At 38.9% G+C, this 21,288-nt stretch overlaps 1 protein-coding gene across 1 annotated transcript in view; it reads right to left on the bottom strand.

The window, feature by feature from the left end:
• Positions 1 to 167: 167 nt before the first annotated feature.
• Positions 168 to 21,288, bottom strand: part of gpr158b (G protein-coupled receptor 158b) — a 73,469-nt gene continuing 52,348 nt past the window's right edge. The window contains exons 8-13 of the mRNA XM_088334714.1: positions 18,573 to 18,711; positions 13,930 to 14,035; positions 10,337 to 10,483; positions 8,411 to 8,645; positions 2,894 to 3,450; positions 168 to 1,471 (exon numbers count right to left, since the gene is read on the bottom strand). Of these exons, the coding sequence (XP_088190840.1) occupies positions 530 to 1,471; positions 2,894 to 3,450; positions 8,411 to 8,645; positions 10,337 to 10,483; positions 13,930 to 14,035; positions 18,573 to 18,711 (2,126 nt within the window). The 3' untranslated portion in view covers positions 168 to 529. The remainder of the gene's footprint in view (positions 1,472 to 2,893; positions 3,451 to 8,410; positions 8,646 to 10,336; positions 10,484 to 13,929; positions 14,036 to 18,572; positions 18,712 to 21,288) is intronic.

Raw genomic sequence — 21,288 nt, 5'->3', positions numbered from 1 at the left:
AATCGCCATTATGACGTATTTCATATCAAATGCCGTTAAGACCACTAGTGCAGGCTTATTTTCTCACATTCTCACCATGCTTATATTGTTGTAAGCTATTTCATCCAAGTGTTTAATTTGTATATTTATATATATATATATATATATATATATATATATATATATAATTTTTCAAAACAGGAACTCTACAGGTCAAAATCTTGGCGTGACCATGAGAAATTGACGTGTTTTGTATACCACAATAAGAGAGTCAATCAGATAATAAGATCAGAACGTTTGTCCTCCAATGCATTGCCAAACCAGTGCAATATTTCCCCCCAGTCTGCTAGTGACCACACTGTGCGGAAAATGACTAAACCTCTCCATCAAAGGTGCTGAAGAAAGTAGTTCTGCTGTCACATTCTCAATGGAAGTGCAAAAAATGACTTTGGATTAAAGTTTCCATGTTTTAGTTTTTCAAAATCAGTGATAAAAGGTTGCATCATCATGCTCTAGGTTAGTAAATACAAATCTAAAGTAGTCATTTTTATCAGGGCCTCTCCCCAAGGTCTTGGTCGTCAACATCCCAGGGACAAACGTCTGCAATTTTTGGGCAACCGCTCCCAGCGGGTTTGTGATACCTGTCTTTCTTCCTCTCAGTGGAGAATATAGTCTGATCGAGTCTGCCGTCCGAAGGCATCTCCACCCTCCTCGCTTCTGCCACATCTTGGTCTTTGCTAGAGCTCCTCCGTCGTTCTGAGACTGGCCCACCACACTCTGACTGGCTGACGCGCCTCCTCTCTGACGGCGGCTTGCTGGAGGAGCTCCGTCTTTCCCGGTTTTTCTCCCTCCCTTTTTCTTTCTCAGATTTATGGTTAGATGAACACGAGCCTTTACGTTTCTTTTTGTGTGTGGAGGGGCTGCTGCAGGTCTTTTCTTGCTTGGGTGATGGTGGACTGTTGTAATCCCATGGGCAGATCTCCACCATCAAGGAAGGGGGCTGCAGGAGACTTCCCGTGGACTTGGAGTGGTCTGAGCGCAGTGCTTTGGGCTTGCCGTCGGTGGGCGTGACGCTCTTTTTGCGCCGGATTCTGTCTGGGGAAATGGACTCTGAGACCCCACCAAGCATGGGCTGCTCATGGAAATCCCAAGGGCTGACGTCCGGCTTGAGTGGCAGAGGTGACCTTGGTCCGCGTGATTTTCGCGCCTCCCTGCTTTCCTCCCTTTCACTGCTTTGATCCTTGGAGCGTCGTCTGTTTGAAGGAGACTGCCCACTTTTGAGTCTCTGCTGAGAGCGATTGCATTTGCTTGTGCCAGAGCTGCTGCTTCCTCTTCGACCCGTGTTGGTATCTCCCGGGGCAATGGACACGTGCTTCTGTGTCTTTAATTCAGATGGTGTCTGAACCTCTTCTGTCTCCCAGGGACAAACTTCAGACACGTCATACAAGTTTCTGCCAGTTTCTGAGCAAATGGATGGCTGGCTACCACTCACCTAGAAGTTAGTAATGAAATATATTAGCAAGCCCTAAAAACAGAACCCAAAAGTGCCCAATCTGGACCGATATTTCAACCATTTTCATTTGGCTTTAATTTTTCTTTTTGCACATTTCAAGAACCCTTGACAAAATCAATAAAACACTCTAACAGGTAAAAATTGAAGCCAAGACTATGGAAGATCTGTTGTGGACACTTCTATGAAAGTATCAATATCATTGATACTAATCAAGTACAGTGGAACCTCGGTTCTCGACCATAATCCGTTCCAGGACCCTGTTCAAAAACCGATTTGTTCGATCACCGAAATCATTTTTTCCATTAAAAATAATGTAAATCGTTTTAATCCGTTCCAACACCCTGAATGTTTACCTTGAATGTTTAACGTAAACATAAAGCTAACCCAGGCTAATCATACGTTCACGTTATCGTAATCTTCCGTACGAAAGATTACGCAAACATGAACGTGTAAAAATAAAAAAATCAGGTTGTTTACAAGTCATTTAGCACCCGGGTCTCCACACCAAGTGGTGAGCGGTTCATTGGAAAGGGGGCTCCGTTCCAACATGAACGTGTAAAAATAAAAAAAGAAAGGATAAAGAAAAGAATTATGAATAGGATTTCTTACCTTTGTGGTGGTCAGCAGAAGGCGCTAACACACCTCCTTCATATTTTGCTATTATTTATTTCTTAAATGCAATAGTTGTACGCACTACTTTTCTTTTTTCACTTGTAGCAACTTTGCTGCTTGCACTGACTTTTTTCGGAGGCATAATTAGGGGCTAAAACACATCGTACACCTATATTAAAAGCGAAAGCAAAACGAAGCACGTCTGCACGCGATAACAGTTGGTCACGAAAAGAGCGATCTACACCCAAACGCCGCTTAGCATCGCACCCTATCGTACGCATTACCGGCGTTCGAACTCCGATTTTTTGACCGAACAGCGAAGCAAGAATTTCTCGAAATTTTTGGTCGGACTCCGATTTGTTCGAACCGAGGTTCCACTGTACTTTGATTGGATCCATACCATTTTCCTGGGATTGATACTTAGCCCTTTCACTAATCGCCTCAAACCGCCACTTTGCTGCGAAGTGAGTCAAATCCCACCCCACGACCACCCCATCCCCCCACCACCCTCCGCTTCCCCTTTCTACCTCTTTCACCCAGCTCCCTTTGATACCCTCGGTCCATGCCTGAGTCAGTAACTGATAGGCACACTTTTACGATCTTACACTACCAGGGCAAGGGGTAAATTATAAATTATTGTATTGTTTTGAGCAACCCCCTAAAATCCACTAGTTAGTTTAACATCCCAAATTGGGTCAACTCAGAAATCTAGATCCATTCGATCCAATTAAGTTTATTTCTGGCAAAACAAATTTTCGAGTTCTGACTCCTTAGCCCTCTAATAGATACCTGTTGCTTCATGATGCCCATCTTCAAGGGTGTCTTGGAATACTCCACTGATTGGCTGACAATCATTTTGGGATAATGTTCAGGATCCTCATCCACTTCTGACAAGACTTGCTCCCCATTCCCTTTCAGACCTTTTTTGCTGGCATCATTCACACTCTGCGTCTTGTTGTTGAGCCCTGGCATCTTCTCCTTGGCGCTGGCGATCACACTGAGAGACTTCTGCATGATGGTGGTCCGCAGGTGTGCTGGTTTCTTCTCATGTGTTAGGTTGTGAACGCTCGCTGATTTCCAAAAAAGTGGAACCGACTCTGTTGACTGCGCCGGTTCAAGTTTTGAGGGTGAGGCAACTGGTTCCAGATGTTTTTTGCAATCTTTGCGTCCGATGAGAGACCCAAATAGGGAACTTTCTCCGCCACTACCAGCTAGAGCGCCTTTCTCCCTCATTGCCGAGACAGTTTGACTGGCCGTATCATCATCTTGGTCACAAACGTGGTCGTAGCTAAGAGATTTCGGCAAGCTTGTGACTTTGCTCTTGAGGGAATCATCTCGAAGTTTTCCTGAATGAAGAAAAAATGTTTCGAGAAATTATTGTGATTTGTGAAAAATGAAAATCGGAGTCAAACTTGACCACACATTGATTTTCTAAAACACGTTGTTTTATATAAATCCCTAAATTAAACTGCTACACTTCAAAATATATCAAGCTTCTCATTCTAATCTGCTTCCACGCTGCAAAAATAAATTGCTAGCCCATTGGCAGAAAATGTTTTTTTAATTTTTTTTCTAATCCTGGTAGAAAAAAATTCTTAAACTGAGCAAAACTATCCAGTATCTGCTAAATAAGATAATTTTGCCTATTTCAAGGAGTCTTTTTTTAATTTTATTTTTGTATTTTATTTTGTATTTTTAGGCAACCGGAAGAAAGATCTTCAAATAAGACAAATTGTACCTACAATGGTTACAATTTTCTGCCACTGGGTAATAAGTGTATGAATTTCATAATTCAACAATCCATTTCTAAATTTATATCAACATACTTTGTATGACAGACTGGGCTAGTGAGCAACAACACCATGGTCAGGGATAAAATTCCTAAACTCCAAAAGTACATCGAACAAATAGCCCCAAAAGATGATCTGCTGGGTGAATGTCTAAGCAGCATGTACCTGAAGAGAGTGTAGAGGATGAGGAGGAGACATCCTGGAAGGATAAGTCCCTACATGAAATGTACTACCTTCAGATAGAGGAGTTGGCTGGCATCAAGAAATCCCACCAATGGCTTAAAATAGCAGGACTGACTGATACCACTGAGGTGCTGGTCATGGCAGTACAAGAACAGACCATAAGCACAAGAGCCATAGAGGTCAGCATCTACCGGAGTAGATCAGATCACAGGAAGCAGACTGCAGAGATACCCCTGAAACATTCCAGCATATCATGGCAGGGTGTAAGACTTTAGCTGGATCAGCGTACATCGAGAGGTGCAACCAAAAACCTGGGACTGCACACAGGAACATCTTCAACCAGAATGTCATTAAAGTACCCAGATCCTGGTGGGCCATACCACAGGCTTCTGAGAACAACAAGGCCAAGAGCCTGTGAGAGTTCAACTTCCAGACTGACAAGGATATCCTGGTTAACCAACCAGACATAGTGGTGATGGACAAAGAGCAATAGAGGGTGGTGATATATGTGGTGTTGCCAGCTAACGCCAACATAAGGAAGAAGGAACACGAGAAACTGGAGAACTACCAAAGGTTGAAAGAGAAGCTGGAACAGATGTGGACAATCCGGGCCAGCGTGGTGCCCGGGGTAGTGGAGGCAACAAGGGCAGTAACACCCAAACTGAAAGAGTGACTCCAACAGATCCCAGGAACAAGATCTGTAGCCTCAGTCCAAAAGAGCGCAGGCTTCTAGTAGAGGACCTGAGTCTGATCACACAGCTCCCACCCCACCAGGAGTGAGGAGGATATTTTAAAGATACATTTACAAATCATAATAGTTGTTTTGAAAGGTTTCTAAAACAATTTTAATCTTTCTGTTTTTTACTCAAATGTGTGGGACCAATCGTGCAGCTGGCATGGATCGTGTATAAACAAACACTATGATGCCGAAGATAATACAGTTGACGGGGCTCTGGCATCATGAAGTCGAAATATTGAACATGGAGTACATCAGAATTGGAGGGACTTGATGCATTATAAAATGAAACCAAGAATTTTATTCAATTGCATCGTCTCAAAATGAGCCCCAACGAACCAAATCCTGCTGAATCAAAACTAGATATTTTTACTTTCAAATTGAACCATCCTTGATTCGCAAATACTTTGTGCATCACAACACGTATCCAATCACTTATATTGGAGCTGTGTGATCTCCTGGTTGATATATTAGCTGCAAAACATTTAGAATCTTTCAGTTGAAGGTTGCCTTCCTTCACTCAGTGGCGACTAAAACATCTCGGCAGGAATTAGATTTGGAGCCACTGCAGCATGTAGCCTTGTAACTGAATTTCAAACGCACCATTAACAGGATATCCACAAGGTCACTGTGTCCATTTCATTCCTAATACAAACCTGACATTTTCAGGCAACTCCATCTGTCCAAACATGTTTATAGCAATAGAGTTTTGAATATGTAACTCACGATGCAAAAAATAAAGTTTTGCCATGTTGTTCTTGCTTTAATATATATGCTGTCTTCTATTTCTAATAAAATAAGAAACATATATTCAAACATACAAATACTATAATTTGCTTCAAAATCTGTCTTATTTTTCCGTGTGCCTTGTGTGTGTGTGTGTGTGTGTATGTGTGTGTGTGTGTGTGTGTGTGTGTGTGTCTTGGAAAAAGTCAAGGACACCATGAGAAAAAACTGTGAGCGTTGTTTGAAAGAACTGATATGTGTAAAGGGGGAAGAGTTGTGTGTATGTATTTGTGCCCACATCACCATCTAACTGTGCCTCGATGCTGACAGTTTCAATCTCTGCACATGCTTGATGCTCTCTGCAAGCATGACCGCTGACAATCTGCATACTGCTTTTGCAGACCAGTGCCACATATTCTGATGCTTGGGTTGCAATGGCAACAGAATTTTTCCATGTTATCTTCAAGCTTTAGCATCTTATCTTCTTTCAGCGTGCATTATTTCTCACATACATACCTGCAGGTAATTGATTCTGTGAGGTCGCGGAAATACGCTACAAAACCAATCTTGGTATCTTGAATGGTGGACGTAGTAGAGAACACCATGAAAATGTTAAAGGGTGTAGTGTCAGAACTGAGACTGCGCTTTTTTTTGAGTACCCATATTAGCAAGCTGGAAGCTAGAGCTTTTGTTGGTTATAGAAAGGAGTGGAGAGGTGTTGTTAAAGGATAGTGGGATTGTGGACGTGTTCTTAAGGATGGACTGGGCACCCGTATGATGCGGCAGGGGTAAACCAGTGAAAGTTGTCGGGCCCTGCTGTTGAACAAAAGAGTGTGTTGTTTCACCTTGACCCGAGTGACATGGCCGCTTTCTGGTGTCACGTTTCATCTGGAGGGACAAAAGCATGACCAACTTGGGTGCCAAGGTGCCTAACTTGTTTGGGTGTTTGGGCAATTGGGTCGGCCATGGTCCAACAAATTTTGTGTTTTTTTTCTTTTTTTTGTTATTTATTTCCCTTTTATTTTCTTTGTTATTGTATGTGTGTGTCTTGCTGTCGGTCACCCCTCTTGAGGGATATGACCAAGGTAGGTAGGTAGGTAGGTAGGTAGGTAGGTAGGTAGGTAGGTAGGTAGGTAGATACTAGCAAGATGACAACAACAAATTTGACTGCTCCCTTAGGTGAGGCTCATGTTATGTAAAAAACATGTATATTTTCCTAATATTATTTGTCTAAAAATGCATGTTTATATGATTTGCGCTTTTTGTTTGGACGCGTTCTAAGGGATGGGCACGGCACCTGTATGATGCAACAGGGGTAAACCAGTGAAAGCTGTCGGGCCCTGCTGTTGAACAGAAGAGTGTGTTGTGTCACCCTGACCCGAGTGACATGTTCGCTTTCTTGTGTCACGTTTCATCTGGACTCTCTGGAGGGACGAAAGCGTGACCAACTTGGATGCCGAGGTGCTTAACTTGTTTGGGTGTTTGGGCTTTTGGGTTGGCCATGGTCCCAAAAATTTTGTGTGTGTTTTTTTTGATACTTTTTCCCTTTTTTTTTATTTTCTTTGTTTTTGTATGTGTCTTGCTGTCGATCAACCCTCTTGAGGGATCTGACCAGAGTAGATATAGATATATATTTTTATATATATGTGTTTATATATATATATATATATATATATATATATATATATATATATATATATATATATATATATATATATATATATATATATATATATATATATATATTATATTTTATATTTTATATTTACCACTAGGAGGTTTCATGTAATACACATTGTTCCTGTAAAATATGCAAAATCATCTTTATAGACAATTGTAGGTCGTTTTATTCATTTTCTTTTTTTGTATTTCTGTCTTAAAATAACCAAATCAGATGATTTTGTTTATTTTAAGGCAAATATATATAAATATAATGAAACTATTATTTATATATATATATATATATATATATATATATATATATATATATATATATGTATATATATATACATGGGGCAGCACAGCGGCGCAGTAGTTAGCGCGTGTGCGGCACAGTTCTAAGGTCCTGGGAACCTCCTGTGTGGGTTCAAATCCAGCTACCGGATTTCCTGTGCGGGGTTAGCAATCGCTCCAGGATGTCCCCTGCTAACTGCCACATTTCAGGGCTTCGGCGAGAAATTAATGAATATATTTGAAATTGGCAAAATATTCTGCCAATGGATTAAGGATTTTATTTGTTCATTGCGTGTCTTGTGAGAAATTTGAAACGCTGCATTCAGCCAATTTGCTTCTCCAAAAGTTAACTTCACTCGGCAGTGTCACGACTGCCTTAGCCCTAATGCTAAGCAGCTAAATTAAGATTTTTAATGATGAACAGAATCGGATTGGGGCAGCACGGCGGCGAAGTGGTTAGCGCATGTGCGGCACAGTTCATGTCATGGGAACCTCCTGCGTGGGTTCAAATCCAGCTCCAGACTTCCTGTGCGGAGTTTGTATGTTCTCCCCGTGCTTGCGTGGGTTTCCTCCGGGCACTCCGGTTTCCTCCCACATTCCAAAAACATGCATTTCAGGTGAATTGTCCGGTACAAATTGTCCCTAGGTGTAAATGAGCGAGTGAGTTGTCTGTCCCCGTGTGCCCTGCGATTGGCTGGCAACCAGTTCAGGGTGTCCCCTGCCCACTGCCCGATGATTACTGGGATGGGCTCCAGCACCCCGGCGACCCTACTGAGGATAAGCGGTGCAGCTGATGAGATGAGATGAGATGAGAATCAGATTGAAAGTAAGCCCTCTCCACACTGCATTTCCTGCACATGAACAAAGTTCCCTCTTATTTCCAAGATGACCACGTTAAAGAGGGTGCATCGTGCTGACCAGACTCAATGTGGTTCCTCCGCAATGTGCTGCGGTTGCTTCCATGCTCGCTGCCGTCCTCTCGGCTGCACTGGCGGTGGATGTGCATGGTTTCAGGGATCTCGGTGATCCTTTTCATCAGCGTCCGACCCAGACCCTTTTTCGAATTGCGTTTCTTCTGGAGGTGAGGGTTGTTGGCGAGCATCTTCTTGCATTTATAGACTTCCAGCTGGGCGTAGAGTTTCTTCAACTCATCCTGAGGAAAGGGGCGGTAAGTTAGTTGAAGTTCATGTACTTACAGTCCCAGGGGATTTCACTGACATTTTGTACGTTGTAGATAGGTCTGTAGTTACCTTGTGCTCAGAAGTAGTATGGCTCTTTTGCACCCAATATATCTGCATTTACTCATAAAAGTGTACATTTAAAACATATTACTGGAAATATGCTATATGTTATTTGTAAAAACTCATTTTTTTAATGGTACTATTTCAGTTTTTCAAAGGATCAAACATTCTGAATTATGATAGCAGTACATGTATTTTCTCTACCCAGTCTTTGCTACAAAATTTGAACCGAGGTGCAACATTTTGGCATTTCAAATGTGTTTTTTTACATAAACCTGCGCTATATCATATCACCCTTTTTTCCAATATTTTTCCCTGGATGGAACCCAAAACTTTATCAAAATTTCCAATGTTTAGCAAGAGACTATATGAACTAAGAGAACTGTGTATCTATTAGACAATACATCAAAATTATTGTATATATATATATATATATATATATATATATATATATATATATATATATATATATATATATATATATATATATATATATATATATATATATATATATATATATATATATATATATATATATATATGTGTAAAAGAGAGAGGATGCAGGGGAGGATATCCAGCACCACAGAGTGCCTGTTTGTGCACACTTTAGTGCAGTTCATGAATGAATGAATCAATGAATGGCCTTTATTGTCATTATGCAAGTATAACAAAGTTAAAGAGCTTCTTCTTTCAACAAATTAAAAAGGTAGAAATATGCAAAATAATTAAAAAAAAATTCCCCTTTAAAAACAGTATATCAATTATATATATTATTGTATATAATAAATATCTGCATACTCACAGTGGCAGTTGTAAAGTACATTGTGCTCATGGACGCTGAAGACTTTATTTGTATTTCAAATTACAGTAGTTTTGCTATTGAAAAATGGGTATTCTTATCTTGTTTATCGACTTAATTGGGGCTTTTGTTTCTGCTAAATGCTATTGCACTACTTTAGATACAATTTTACATAAGAAAATTGCACTTACTACTCAAGCCAGTATCCAAGCACTACCTTTTAATGTTTTTGTCTATTAATCTATGTATTGTTTTATCTCATTATTATCTTAAAAGTCCTTATTATGCGGCATGGCGGCTGTGTAGTTAGCGCACAGCCCCACGGTGCGGAGGTTCAGGGTTCAATTCCAGCTACCACTGCCTCCCTGTGCTGAGTTTGCATGTTCTCCCCGTGCCTGCATGGGTTTCCTCCGGGAACTCCAGTTTCCTCCCACATCCCAAAAACATGCATGTCAGGGTAATTGGTCGGTTCAAATTGTCCCTAGGTGTGAATGGGTGAGTGAGTTGTCTGTCTCTGTGTGCCGTGCGACTGGCTGGCAAACACTTCAGTGTGTGCCCTGCCCGCTGCCCGAAGATATCTGGGATGGGCTCCAGCACCCCTGCGACCCCACTGCAGATAAGCGGTGCAGATAAGGGATGGATGAATGGATGGAAGTCCTTATTGTGTGCTTACCCTGGAGTGCTATATCTAATATTGCTGCAAACAATGTTCACAATGTTGTTATAAATGACAACAAAGACAATTTTATTCTGTATACATCTTATTTCAGTTCACTAAGGTGACCCATTTGTGTGTTCCCTCACCCGTATCTCCTCAGGGTCCAAGCTGTGATCACTCCATGCAGACGTAATGCTGTTATTCAGGTAAGATCCAGATCTTCCAATGTCCAGCTCCTCCTCATAGGCCTCGGTCGCAATATCGTCTCGAGCCTGAGTCCCTTTAGACAAGAACTAAGACAAAGAGTGCCATAAAACAATCACCACACAATTAATAAAAAAAAATATTTTCCTGCACTAAATACTTTAATTCTGTCTCGAATCAAACACGTTTTGTTTGAATCATGAGAATTTTCTGCCTGCAATTTTAAACCTCCAAAAAAGAATATCTTGCAAGACATTTTTGAGTCTTTGTAATGTAAACATTAATCCTGCAATAAATGCCAAAAACACAAATTTTCATGCTTGTCCTCTACCCCTTCTATTTGTTATTGTAGCATGGATATGGTGAATGTAAGAAGAGGCTTATTTCAAGTATACAGTAATCCCTCGGTTATCGCGGTTAATGGGGACCAAAACCACCCACGAAAAGTGAAAATCCGCAAAGTAGCGACGCCCCTTCAAAAATGCTTATTTTAATGCTTCTTTTAAGCATTTTATTTTATTATTATTATTTTTTAGACCTGCGCAGCTCTGAGCCCGCGAACGTGGAACCACGAAGTAGCGAGGCCTCTTCAAAAATGCTTAAAAAATAAATTAAAAAAATAAATAATTATTTTTTCAAATTATTTTATTTAATTATTTTTTTTTTTTTAGACCCGCGAAGCTCTGATCCCGCAAACGTGGAACTGCGAAATAGCGAGGTCCCACTGTATTCCAAACGCCAACCCAAAACCCCAAAAAAGATGAAAAAAGGAGAGCGCGACTAAGAAATACACATACTTGGAAGCTCATCATGAACAAGCTTACTAAGCCAATAGATGGCAGCAAGGAGTTAAAAAGTTTGAAATGTCGGCAGCTCCTTTGTTTTGTAAAATATCCCCCCAAAAAATAATCGGGAATTGTGTAATTACTCCTAAAATATTTTTTTTTTCTTATTTTACACAAAATAAAAAAATAAAAAATAAGATAATTTTCCTGTTTGTTTGGAATATAAAATAAATAAAATATCCTAACTTATTTTTCAAGTAGACAAAATTAAGGATCTTTAAAATGTGCAAAAATATATCATGGTTAAGTATTATTATTATTTTTAATAATTCTTCACCGAAAGGGAAGCACAACATAGCTTGTACTTTATGTGCCCCATGACATGACAATAAATATCTTCCTAAAATTTAATTATGTTAATTTAAAAGAATAAGTCACTGTGGATGTTTATGAATTATCTATTTCTCCAATCATGCCTCTACGTCACCCAAATGCCATGGGGTAACAAAAAAAACCTTTGTAAATCGTTTAAAGCTTATTATCTTTTTGTATACAAATTAGTTCATACCGTAAGCTACTGTTCAAAAGGGGTTTTTAATTGTGCATTATGTTCTGCATTCTGATTGGCTAAACAGTCGCCCCGCCCATTTCTCCTTGTCTCCGTCTTTGTGTTAATGATGCTGCGGTCTGAGTAGTACCCATACATAAAACTGCTTGACATACCAACATCATACATGCCAAATATTTTTCATCTTCAATTTTCTTTAAAAGCCTTCATGTCAACAAAACAATCTAGACCGACAATAGCACCAAAAGGCAGAGGAAGAGGCTTTCTATCCCCAACAAAGTTGAATTCCTTGACCTGCTAATCTTGCTCTGGAGCCACATGAGGTTGTTCCACGCTCCCTAGTGGCTCCTTGGCACAAAATTTGATAATGAAAAAATATATGGCATCTGTAATAGTGCAAACAGAACACATTCTTAACGTTTTGCATGATAGTAGGTGTTTCCTCTCTCATAAGACTTACATACGGCCTTTGATTTTTTTTGCGGCTCCAGACATATTTATTTTGTTTTTGTTTTTGATTTAATATGGTCTTTTTGAACATTTTTGGTTGAAGAACAGAAAGGAAATGCAGTTTTCCAATCTACATGGTGGCAATAAAGGATCATGAGAAGTAAAGTGGACCATGTCCTTAATACCGTTGTGCAAAAAAGCAGTAAGGTTCTTTTAAAATCATAATATGTTATTTTCCCCCCAAAAATATGTTTTTAAAGTAGTCAGTTTTAAACATCTGAGCCTGTAAATTGATTTCCAAGTAATAGGTTATTCAATGAATAAATAACTAAAGGTTTCTACTTTGCCTGTTTTGAATTGCAACCCCCGTGAAAAACGTTGGATTACTGTTTTGAGATAAGATGCTACCCTATAAATAATACATTCAATGGAGTATTTACGGCACACAGGTCAGCCACATGAAGGTAGCAGGTGATGGTGCAATTTTATGATTTAGCTTGAGCAGTGAAAACAAAGGGATGCTTAATATTTAGGCCAGGGTGAGGAACAAACGCTGTGTTAGCTTAACAGTTTCTTGTTGCGCTTCATTATGTCGGCCCACTCGAACGACTCCAACGTCGGATGAGCCTGATTAAGAACGAATGGGAGAAGCAGGAACATTGACGCGGTACTGCTTTTAGCGCACAGAGGGGCATTTAAATGTTTTCTATTGGACGTAAGGGATGGTGTGTGAAAACCCCTCATGGGAATGCTTAGTGAAATCACAATAATGACTAACACAGTTCGAATGTGTTTACGGCACTAGCTGCAAATGTGTTTCTTCATACAGTACTTTTTCCAATGCTTGCTTGTGATTGCTCCTTTCATACGAGCTTAAGCAGATAAAACAGCGTTTTTTTTTTAGAAGCAGCAATACGTCATCACACTTTTATGCACTTTATGTTTATTACGTGTGTTTTACTTTCACCAAAGGCGCAATAACAGATCACCGTGTGCCAACGGTGGGCAAACTCTTTCAGCCACCAGCCGCATTCGGTTAGAACATTTGGCAAAAGGGACAAAAAAAAATTAAATTATTGCTTTATCTTTTGTCCCTACTGATACAGACTCAAATCCAATACCTGTGCATCACATGACAGAAAAATATAATGTAAGACCTATCTCTATTTTTGGCATTTTTAAAAATATCTTTTGCAGTTTTTTGCAAATTCTATTTGGGCACAAAAAAAGACCGGATCGAGTCTCCCTAATAAACTGTGAGTATGTTACGCTATTGGGTTCTCAATACTGTTTCCTGCCCGGGTTCGTGACACTCACACGGTGGGTGCGGCATAGTGTAGTGCTTGCAAACTTTGAATGGCCTCTTTTGGCTAGTGCTAGTATTAAAACTTGCCTCTGATCGGTCAGTGCTTTTAAAACTCGAACAACAACAATTGAGGTTGGCCAAAACTCCATCACTCACTACAAAACCTTGAAAACACCGCAGTGCTTTGCTGTTTGACAACTGCACTACGTCACATTGCAATGTCGATTCGATTTTGGTTAATCTTGCAGCCCTAACGTGTTGTGTACAAACGTTCAAACTTCTGACTTTGACTTCGGACTGCCGCTGCCCTACCGCGCCTTTCTTCCTCACCGCCCCCCCAGATCTTTTCACCGCCCACTTTGGGAACCACTGCTCTAAGGCTAAACTGCAGAACCAGAGTTGGGCATGAATTTTGAACCGCGATACCTTTGGAACAAGAAGCAGTCCCACAGTCACAGTGACTGTTAGGTGAGTGTGGGTGAATATCAGCACCAGCATCCAGTCAGGGTGAAGGCCGGGAGCCAAAGAGAACCTGCGAAAAGGCAAATTCTGTTCAGCCAGACAAAGTGGAATGTTAAAAGCCACATGAACAAAGAAGTCTCACAGCCCTTGGGATCCTAGCCTGCCAGACATCAGTAAAAAAAAGTGTTTCTCCTCAGTGCATCAACTGTTGGGATAGGTTAGTACCCAAACCACATTGTTTGTATCATGGTTATAACAATTTTACCAGCATGTACAATTGAAATATACATAAGTTAAATCTACCACTTTGTTAATTTAAAACAAATACATTTTTTCAGTATTGGTACATTTACATTTATCATTTTAATTGTCAGTAAAACCAAATATGTTGAAAAAAACCCCCACCAAAATATGACCAGTTTTCTTAAAACAACTGGATTTGGAACCACCAACTGGCTGTTATCATACAAGACAACCTTCAAAAGCTAGAAAACTAGCAGATGACCTGGACACTGGGGATTTGATACCCTGGACTTTTTGCAAGGCCATGTTAAACTAAACAATCCCAAATATCTGGGGTGGCTATACCTAGAACAAGCTAAATGACTGAATTATTTTTTAACAAAACAACCAATTAATAAGGGAGTATTATTGTTGGATTGGTACATTTTTAATCACAGAGTTTTTACAGGGACTGTGTATGATCTAGAACCTTTTATTTGTAAAAAAAAAACCAAAACGTAATTAACAAAAAAAAACAATATTAATTTGAATAATACACAAATATACATGAACTATAAGCACACATTTTTTAGATACTCCTAGGTCAGGAAACTTTCTTTATTTACATAATGTGAGGCTCACCTTGAGGGAGCCGACATGGTTGTCCGCCAAATTGCTGCTAAGGGTATAACCAAAAACAATCCTTGTGAAAGGATGGGCAAAAAGAGTGATAAGAAGAATAGTGCGATTTGGTCACTTTTAGTCTCTCTAGTTTGTGTTCTTCCTTGTATTTTGCAGCACTTGCTTTAGGTTGCACTACACAGTACAGCAACATCTAGTGGTCAAACATTACACTGTGTACCTTTAAAGTTACGTTTTTCTTTAAAATTATCTGGCATTCAATTTGAGAGCATCAATTGATATTGAGAACCTTAATTGTTGTCTGATTTGAATTTACTTTGAGTCCACGTGCTGGTCCGAAAATAAGAAATAAGAGGTTTCAAACTACCCTATTCAATTTGAAATCAAGGACGTTTTAACTCTTACATACAGTTCATTATTGATATATACACGATTAATGGTTAGCAAAATAACGAACAACAGATATTTAGAGAGAATATCAAACCCCCAGCTTATACTTTTATCATTGAATAGGTAGGTAAATGTTATACTATAAACTACAGAGGAGACATGTCAAAACTGCTGTTAAGTTAAATTGCAAGCAAAATAACACAGTGTCTTGCTCCCTTCCATTTCTAAACAATGAGATCGCTCCATCACGTTGTGTTACACTCTCCCACAAGCCTCCACTTGTCTCATTACTTCTTCTACATTTAGCTCCAAGGTTCCACCTGCCAGTGCCTGTCATGTTTGGACAGCGTGCTTGCACTTCTACTTTTGGATAAAGTGGAACTTTTTTTGTGTGTCTGCAATAAACTTAATACGCTCTCCTGCTCCTACCATTCTTTTATTGAGACCTGTTTGCAAAAGTTCACAAATCAACTTTATCTCTTGAGGCTTACATAGAGAGTATTGTGCTCGATAAAATGATACGCATACTTTATCATCCAATTGTATGTTAACTTAGCGAATATTTTGCATCACCCCTCACATCAGGAAAAAGAAAGGTCATATATATTTTTACGCAGAAACACTGCAAAACAATAGACATGGTCTGGGTACAGTTTTACAGGAAATTATGAAACTGCAGGCAACAAAATATCATAGGTTGCATTTGGAAAATGTGGATCTTCAATGGGTAACCTGTATTGCATTTAAGTGACTCAATATCCATTTTAAGTGAAGTACAAAGATACAATAGATCCGATAAATAGCTTGTGCTTGTGGCCTTTAACGTATTTCAAGATCAACGCGATTCTTACTACGGTAAATCAAACACGTTTATCTTGTTAAGATATTGTCTCTCAAAGTGAGTACCGTTTGGTGTGCCGCTGCAAAACAACAAACTAAATTGTTGACGGCAAATCAGAAAGTAGAGCACCAATGTTCAAATTCTAAATTGCTGTTCCTTGAAAAGGTGACACAATGACGAGAAGAGATGCACGCTATGGTTGAAGATCTCAGTTTTGCAGAATTATCAACGCGTGTGAGACGACTCTGCCCAAACTCTCCTGTTTGACTTTTTTCATGCGCATTTCTATTTTGTTAATAACAGTTCAGTTTATGATTTGGTTGCTTTTTGTGGACTGTCTAGCAAGTTGAGCCTGAAACTTGTTTTTATTTCAATCTCTTGGGTTACAAAAAGCAAATCAACCTTAAATGGTTTGGATATCAAACTACAACAACATGATTGGCAAATAGTTTCAATGATTGCAAAGAAATGCTCAGTAATAGTCAGGATAAAGAACAACGGGTGTTTAGTAGTGAGAATAAAACAACATTCTTCGTTGTAAGCTTGCAGCATAAAAACAAATGTAACACTAATTCGAATTAACATTAATGATTGCTTTATTGCTAGGTATAGTGTGTCACGTGATTTTTTTCAATGACTCTCATCATCTACTTTTTATCATAACTGTAACATTTTTTTCATGCTGAGGTACAGGCATTTAAATGCTGCATACCTCTTATCTTTGCCCTTGCAGTCTAACTGATCCCATTCTATATACTTCTCCTTATTGCCTTTAATCATTAAACCATCAAAATCTCACATTGATGTCATTGTGAATGTCAGAAAATCCTTCTCTTTTTTTGAAGCGCTTTTGGGGTTGGTAAGACATTTCTAGGGAGTATTTGTCATAATAAACATGGGGGCAGGGCTTAGATGAAGGTCAAAACGCAACCTGATAGGTCAATTTGTGTCAGAGCATTTATCTTAATCAACCTACTTGGTAAAATTGTTGTCTATTATCCATATTTTAATAGTGGAGTCATAAAATCTTGTTATCAAAGATGTTCTCAGTGCAAAACAAGGAAAACACAATCACCTAAATCTGACACATTTATCTGATGTTTGCTGAAGGTTCAATTTGGTGAAAATAGAAGTAAACATGAGCCGACAAGAGCCCCAAATCATTGTCAAAATCTCATAAGAAACACTACAGGATGTTCACAAAACCAAATAAGCTTGTATTTACATGTATATTTAATGAAAACATTTATTGAACATTTTATGTATTAAAGAGAGATGAATGTCACTTTGAATGTCACTTTTTTTATGTGTCTACTCCCATCATGTGTGACTTTAATGCCGAGCAACCTCGTCTCTGCATGACAGAAGCAAAAATGGAACCAAACATAGGTAAGGTTTGCTCTCCTCAGCAAGTGAGAGCTGTTCCATTTATAACCACAACACTAATGAACGCATGTCGGCTTCAACTTCCTAATGGATTTAAAAAAATCTTTGCCGTTTTGCTCTGATAATTACTCCTAAATGCAAACATTTCCAATCACACTTTTTCTGGAAAAATGCGTGACGGACAAAATAGTTTTGACTGAAAGCTTTCATCTGTTCCAAATAAGGACAAGATGATTACCACTAAGATAAGGTCAGTTTGCCAATTTGAACTCAATCAGAAACAAAATCAGGGTTGGAAGATCATTACGGAAAAGGACAAAAGTACAAATCAATGGTAAATCCAACACTAAAGGGCGTATTACTCAAAAGTAAACAGGCCATTCTCTTGATGGTAGCTGATACTAGAATCAGCCGCATTTTAGTTGCCATTTAAAAACAATTAACCTTAAAATAAAGGAATGGTACTATACCATCAACTTATAAAATATTTCCCCCTAAATTATTGCTAGGATTTCTAAATATTTATTTCAAAGTATCAGTATTTTTTCAGAGCGAGGAGAATTTGATGTAGCCAATATTAGAAAATTAAAACCCTTATATAAGACTTATGAGGAAGGCAACAGGTACTGCATGTAAATATATGTATTATCTTCATTGAAAAATGTGATTTTATGTTTGTCCTACCATATAAATCATATCATTTTCCACTATCAAACATTTTGAAAACGCACCAAAGATATGCATGTGACTGCAGAGCCCCTTGTTGCTGAGCCGCGGTGTATGGTATCAGTATTGTGGGAGAAAATCGGAGTGCCCAAAGGAAACCCACGCAAGCACGGGGAGAACATGCAAACTCTGCAGAGGAAGTCTAGTAGCTGGATTAGAACGCCAACCCAACATTAAGGACCCAATTCTCTTTAATCCGTCAATATTTCAAGCCAAACTGAATAGTAGTCATCAATCTGACCGCATTTTGGGTGTCACTGTAAAATACATCATGTCAATTACTCAAAGAGAAGTCAGGACCTGGTTGAGTCAATGAGGCAAATGTTGTGGAGGCATTTCGATTTATTTAATGCTGATCTAATATCATTAAGCGACATCATTGAAGTTTTTTTATACCCACCTGATAATGTGAAAGACGGACGATAAAATGACCTCATTGTAGATGGCCACCGCCATGTAGCGTGGCTCGTGGAAAGCGGAGTGAATGGCTCGGACAGCGAAACATAGGTAAACTCCCCACATCAGGAACAGGAACTCAGCTGGGAAGATAAAGACATGGAACTGGGTCACATAAACATGGGCAACCACTCACCCTCAGTCTCTCCCTCACTGCAGATTGTCAATATTATAAATACTAAGCAAGTAATCAAATCAGATCGATACTATTTTCATGGGGTCGATACTTCACTTAACCAGTTTTCTCAAATCACTGCTTTTAAATATAGATAGTGCACTCATTTTCTCTCTCATCCAGGGTTGTGGTCACTCTATGTGTTTGCCTGACACACTTTTAGCACCCCTAGCTACCTGGCCTGCTGCTGCATCCTGCCTGCCGAGCAGAGGAGAGGGCCCAATCCAATTTCTTCTCATAAGAAGATACATATGAAAGTTGATGTGGACTTATTTTTTCAACAACAGAAGAGGACAAAGCCAGGTTTAATTTTATGTCGTAAAGTGGTCGCTACTGGGGCAAATTTACATAAAGACATTAAAAAGTTCACCCTACAGAGAGCAAAGGGGCTGCAACAAAAATGTAAACATGTTCTTGTTTCTGAACAAAAAACAGTCAATTCTTTTTTCAGTATGGCAACAGAGCCAAAAGGACTTCTTAGTTACATTGCTGATTTTTCAGATTCAACTCTCTTAACTTTTACTTTGTGACAGTTGTTGTAGAAGTATTTTTTAATACTGTTGAAAGTTTTTAGATTGTATTACTGTATGTACACAATTTCCACTTTCTGAAAATATTACATTTTTTACTTTTGTTACTAATTAGTGCAAAGGGTACCCAATTTGATATGCATTTCTAAAATAATAACTTATCACGTTATTACAATGTTGTTATTATGTTACTATGATGTTATAAGTGCAAGTATGGTCAAATCATTTTATTAGAAAATCATAATAACCCTGCACTAGATAGCACTTTTCCAGACAGGGCCATGGACACCTCAGCTGTCCTTAGTAGGAACCCTGGTATCATGTTAGAGACTCATGGTTTAAACCATTGTCACTATCGGCCAATCATGTTACTGTTCTTTGACATCCCTTTAGGGGGAATCGGCTTTTGCAATTTAGGAAATTGAATGAAACTTTTATTTCGAACATGACAAAAGCAAAAAAGAAGATTAATATAAAACAAAAGGGCTCAAGGGTGGGCTTTGAGAACAGTTCTATATTTCTTATCTGAGGTTTGGACTCTCCTCTGTTCTCTTTGCGAATTCAAAATCTAGCAACAGCTTCCCTCCTTATTTTTTTGTTTCCCTTCCTTAACCAATGGGGTTGTAGGGCCACCATTTCCTGTGGTGTGTCTTGGGCGAGTATAGCCTGGTGGCGCCCATCCCTCTCCAGGTCAACAAATGTAAACTTTACTATAAAATATACATATATATATCTATGCAAATACAATTAAAACTTGTTTAATCCTGTTAATCTACATCCTATTTAGGTTGTTGTAAAAAAGGGTTATTTTTAGACAGTGTTCCCTTGTCAAAATTACCAAGGCCAAACCAATAAGCTCATTTTCCAAGAATCGTAATACTGGGGGTTTTTCAGAAGCAACTTTGCAAGGGACATCCTGTTGGAGGCACTGCGTCGACACAATAATGTCTTCTCAATGGTTGTCTTGGCAACTAAAAGGCTCTCTGTTTCCTGTCCTTCATGCTCTACACGGACACAGATGGAGAGATTATTGTATTGAAAGTCAGTGTGTGAGAGTTTGACAGCTTCGTTTTTCATCCTCATCTTTATTTTTTCAGATGGAAGATTGACTCTTGACTATTTATTTTATACAGTGTACAGCGCAGGTACAGAGAAACCTGCAGTACATTTGATGCACTACATATCACACTGACAGAGTCATTTACTTCTTTTTGGTGCACAATCGTTTGGCATGCTATAAAAGAGATATCAATGGCTGGTATTGTCAGTCTTCACAACATTCTGATATATTCTGAAACATCTGAAATATCAGAGTCTTGTATGAAAAGTAAAAGTCACCCATGTCCAAAGTCTGACCAAGTTGCATTTTTGGGAGGAAATTTGTTTGACAGAATCCGAAACCCAAAAAATAAAAGTAATCAAGAAGGGATATTTAAAATTATATAAATTGAGAACACGGTATTCTAACGTTACAGGCACATGCATATCTTAGACAGGCTTGACATTAACGACTTAACATATTATGGGTTATTCAGATAACTCAAGCATAAATAATGTGCCTACCAAGCTATCAGCTTCAATTCAAAACAATAAATCCAATTTAATATTCATCCTTGGTGTCACTTTTACCGGTAAACAACTCCAGGTAGGTCCCAGAGGGAAACAATGTGTCGGCTTCCTCTTTCCGCTTTTACCGTCGTGTTCAACGTTGAAACGTCTTGCTGTTTAGTGTGAAAGTAACATGTGACGTGATATACAGTACTAATTTTAAACTCAACGATATAATAATCTGTTCTTGATTTCATGTACTAGTCTCACCTTCGAGCAAACTATGAAAAAAACTGCTCCTTATAGTCTATAGTTGTCTTTTTATTCGTAGTATCCAGGCTAAAATTCTTCCAAACTTTGGGACGCGTAGTAGATGTTGAGACCGCCGTTTCTGTATCTATCTGTTA

Source organism: Urocampus carinirostris, chromosome 1, assembly GCF_059441175.1.
Source record: "Urocampus carinirostris isolate Australia breed hairy pipefish chromosome 1, RoL_Ucar_1.0, whole genome shotgun sequence".
Classification (NCBI taxonomy): domain Eukaryota; kingdom Metazoa; phylum Chordata; class Actinopteri; order Syngnathiformes; family Syngnathidae; genus Urocampus; species Urocampus carinirostris.
The sequence above is the reverse complement of the archived record's forward strand: the minus strand, read 5'-3'. Positions and strand labels throughout refer to the sequence as shown.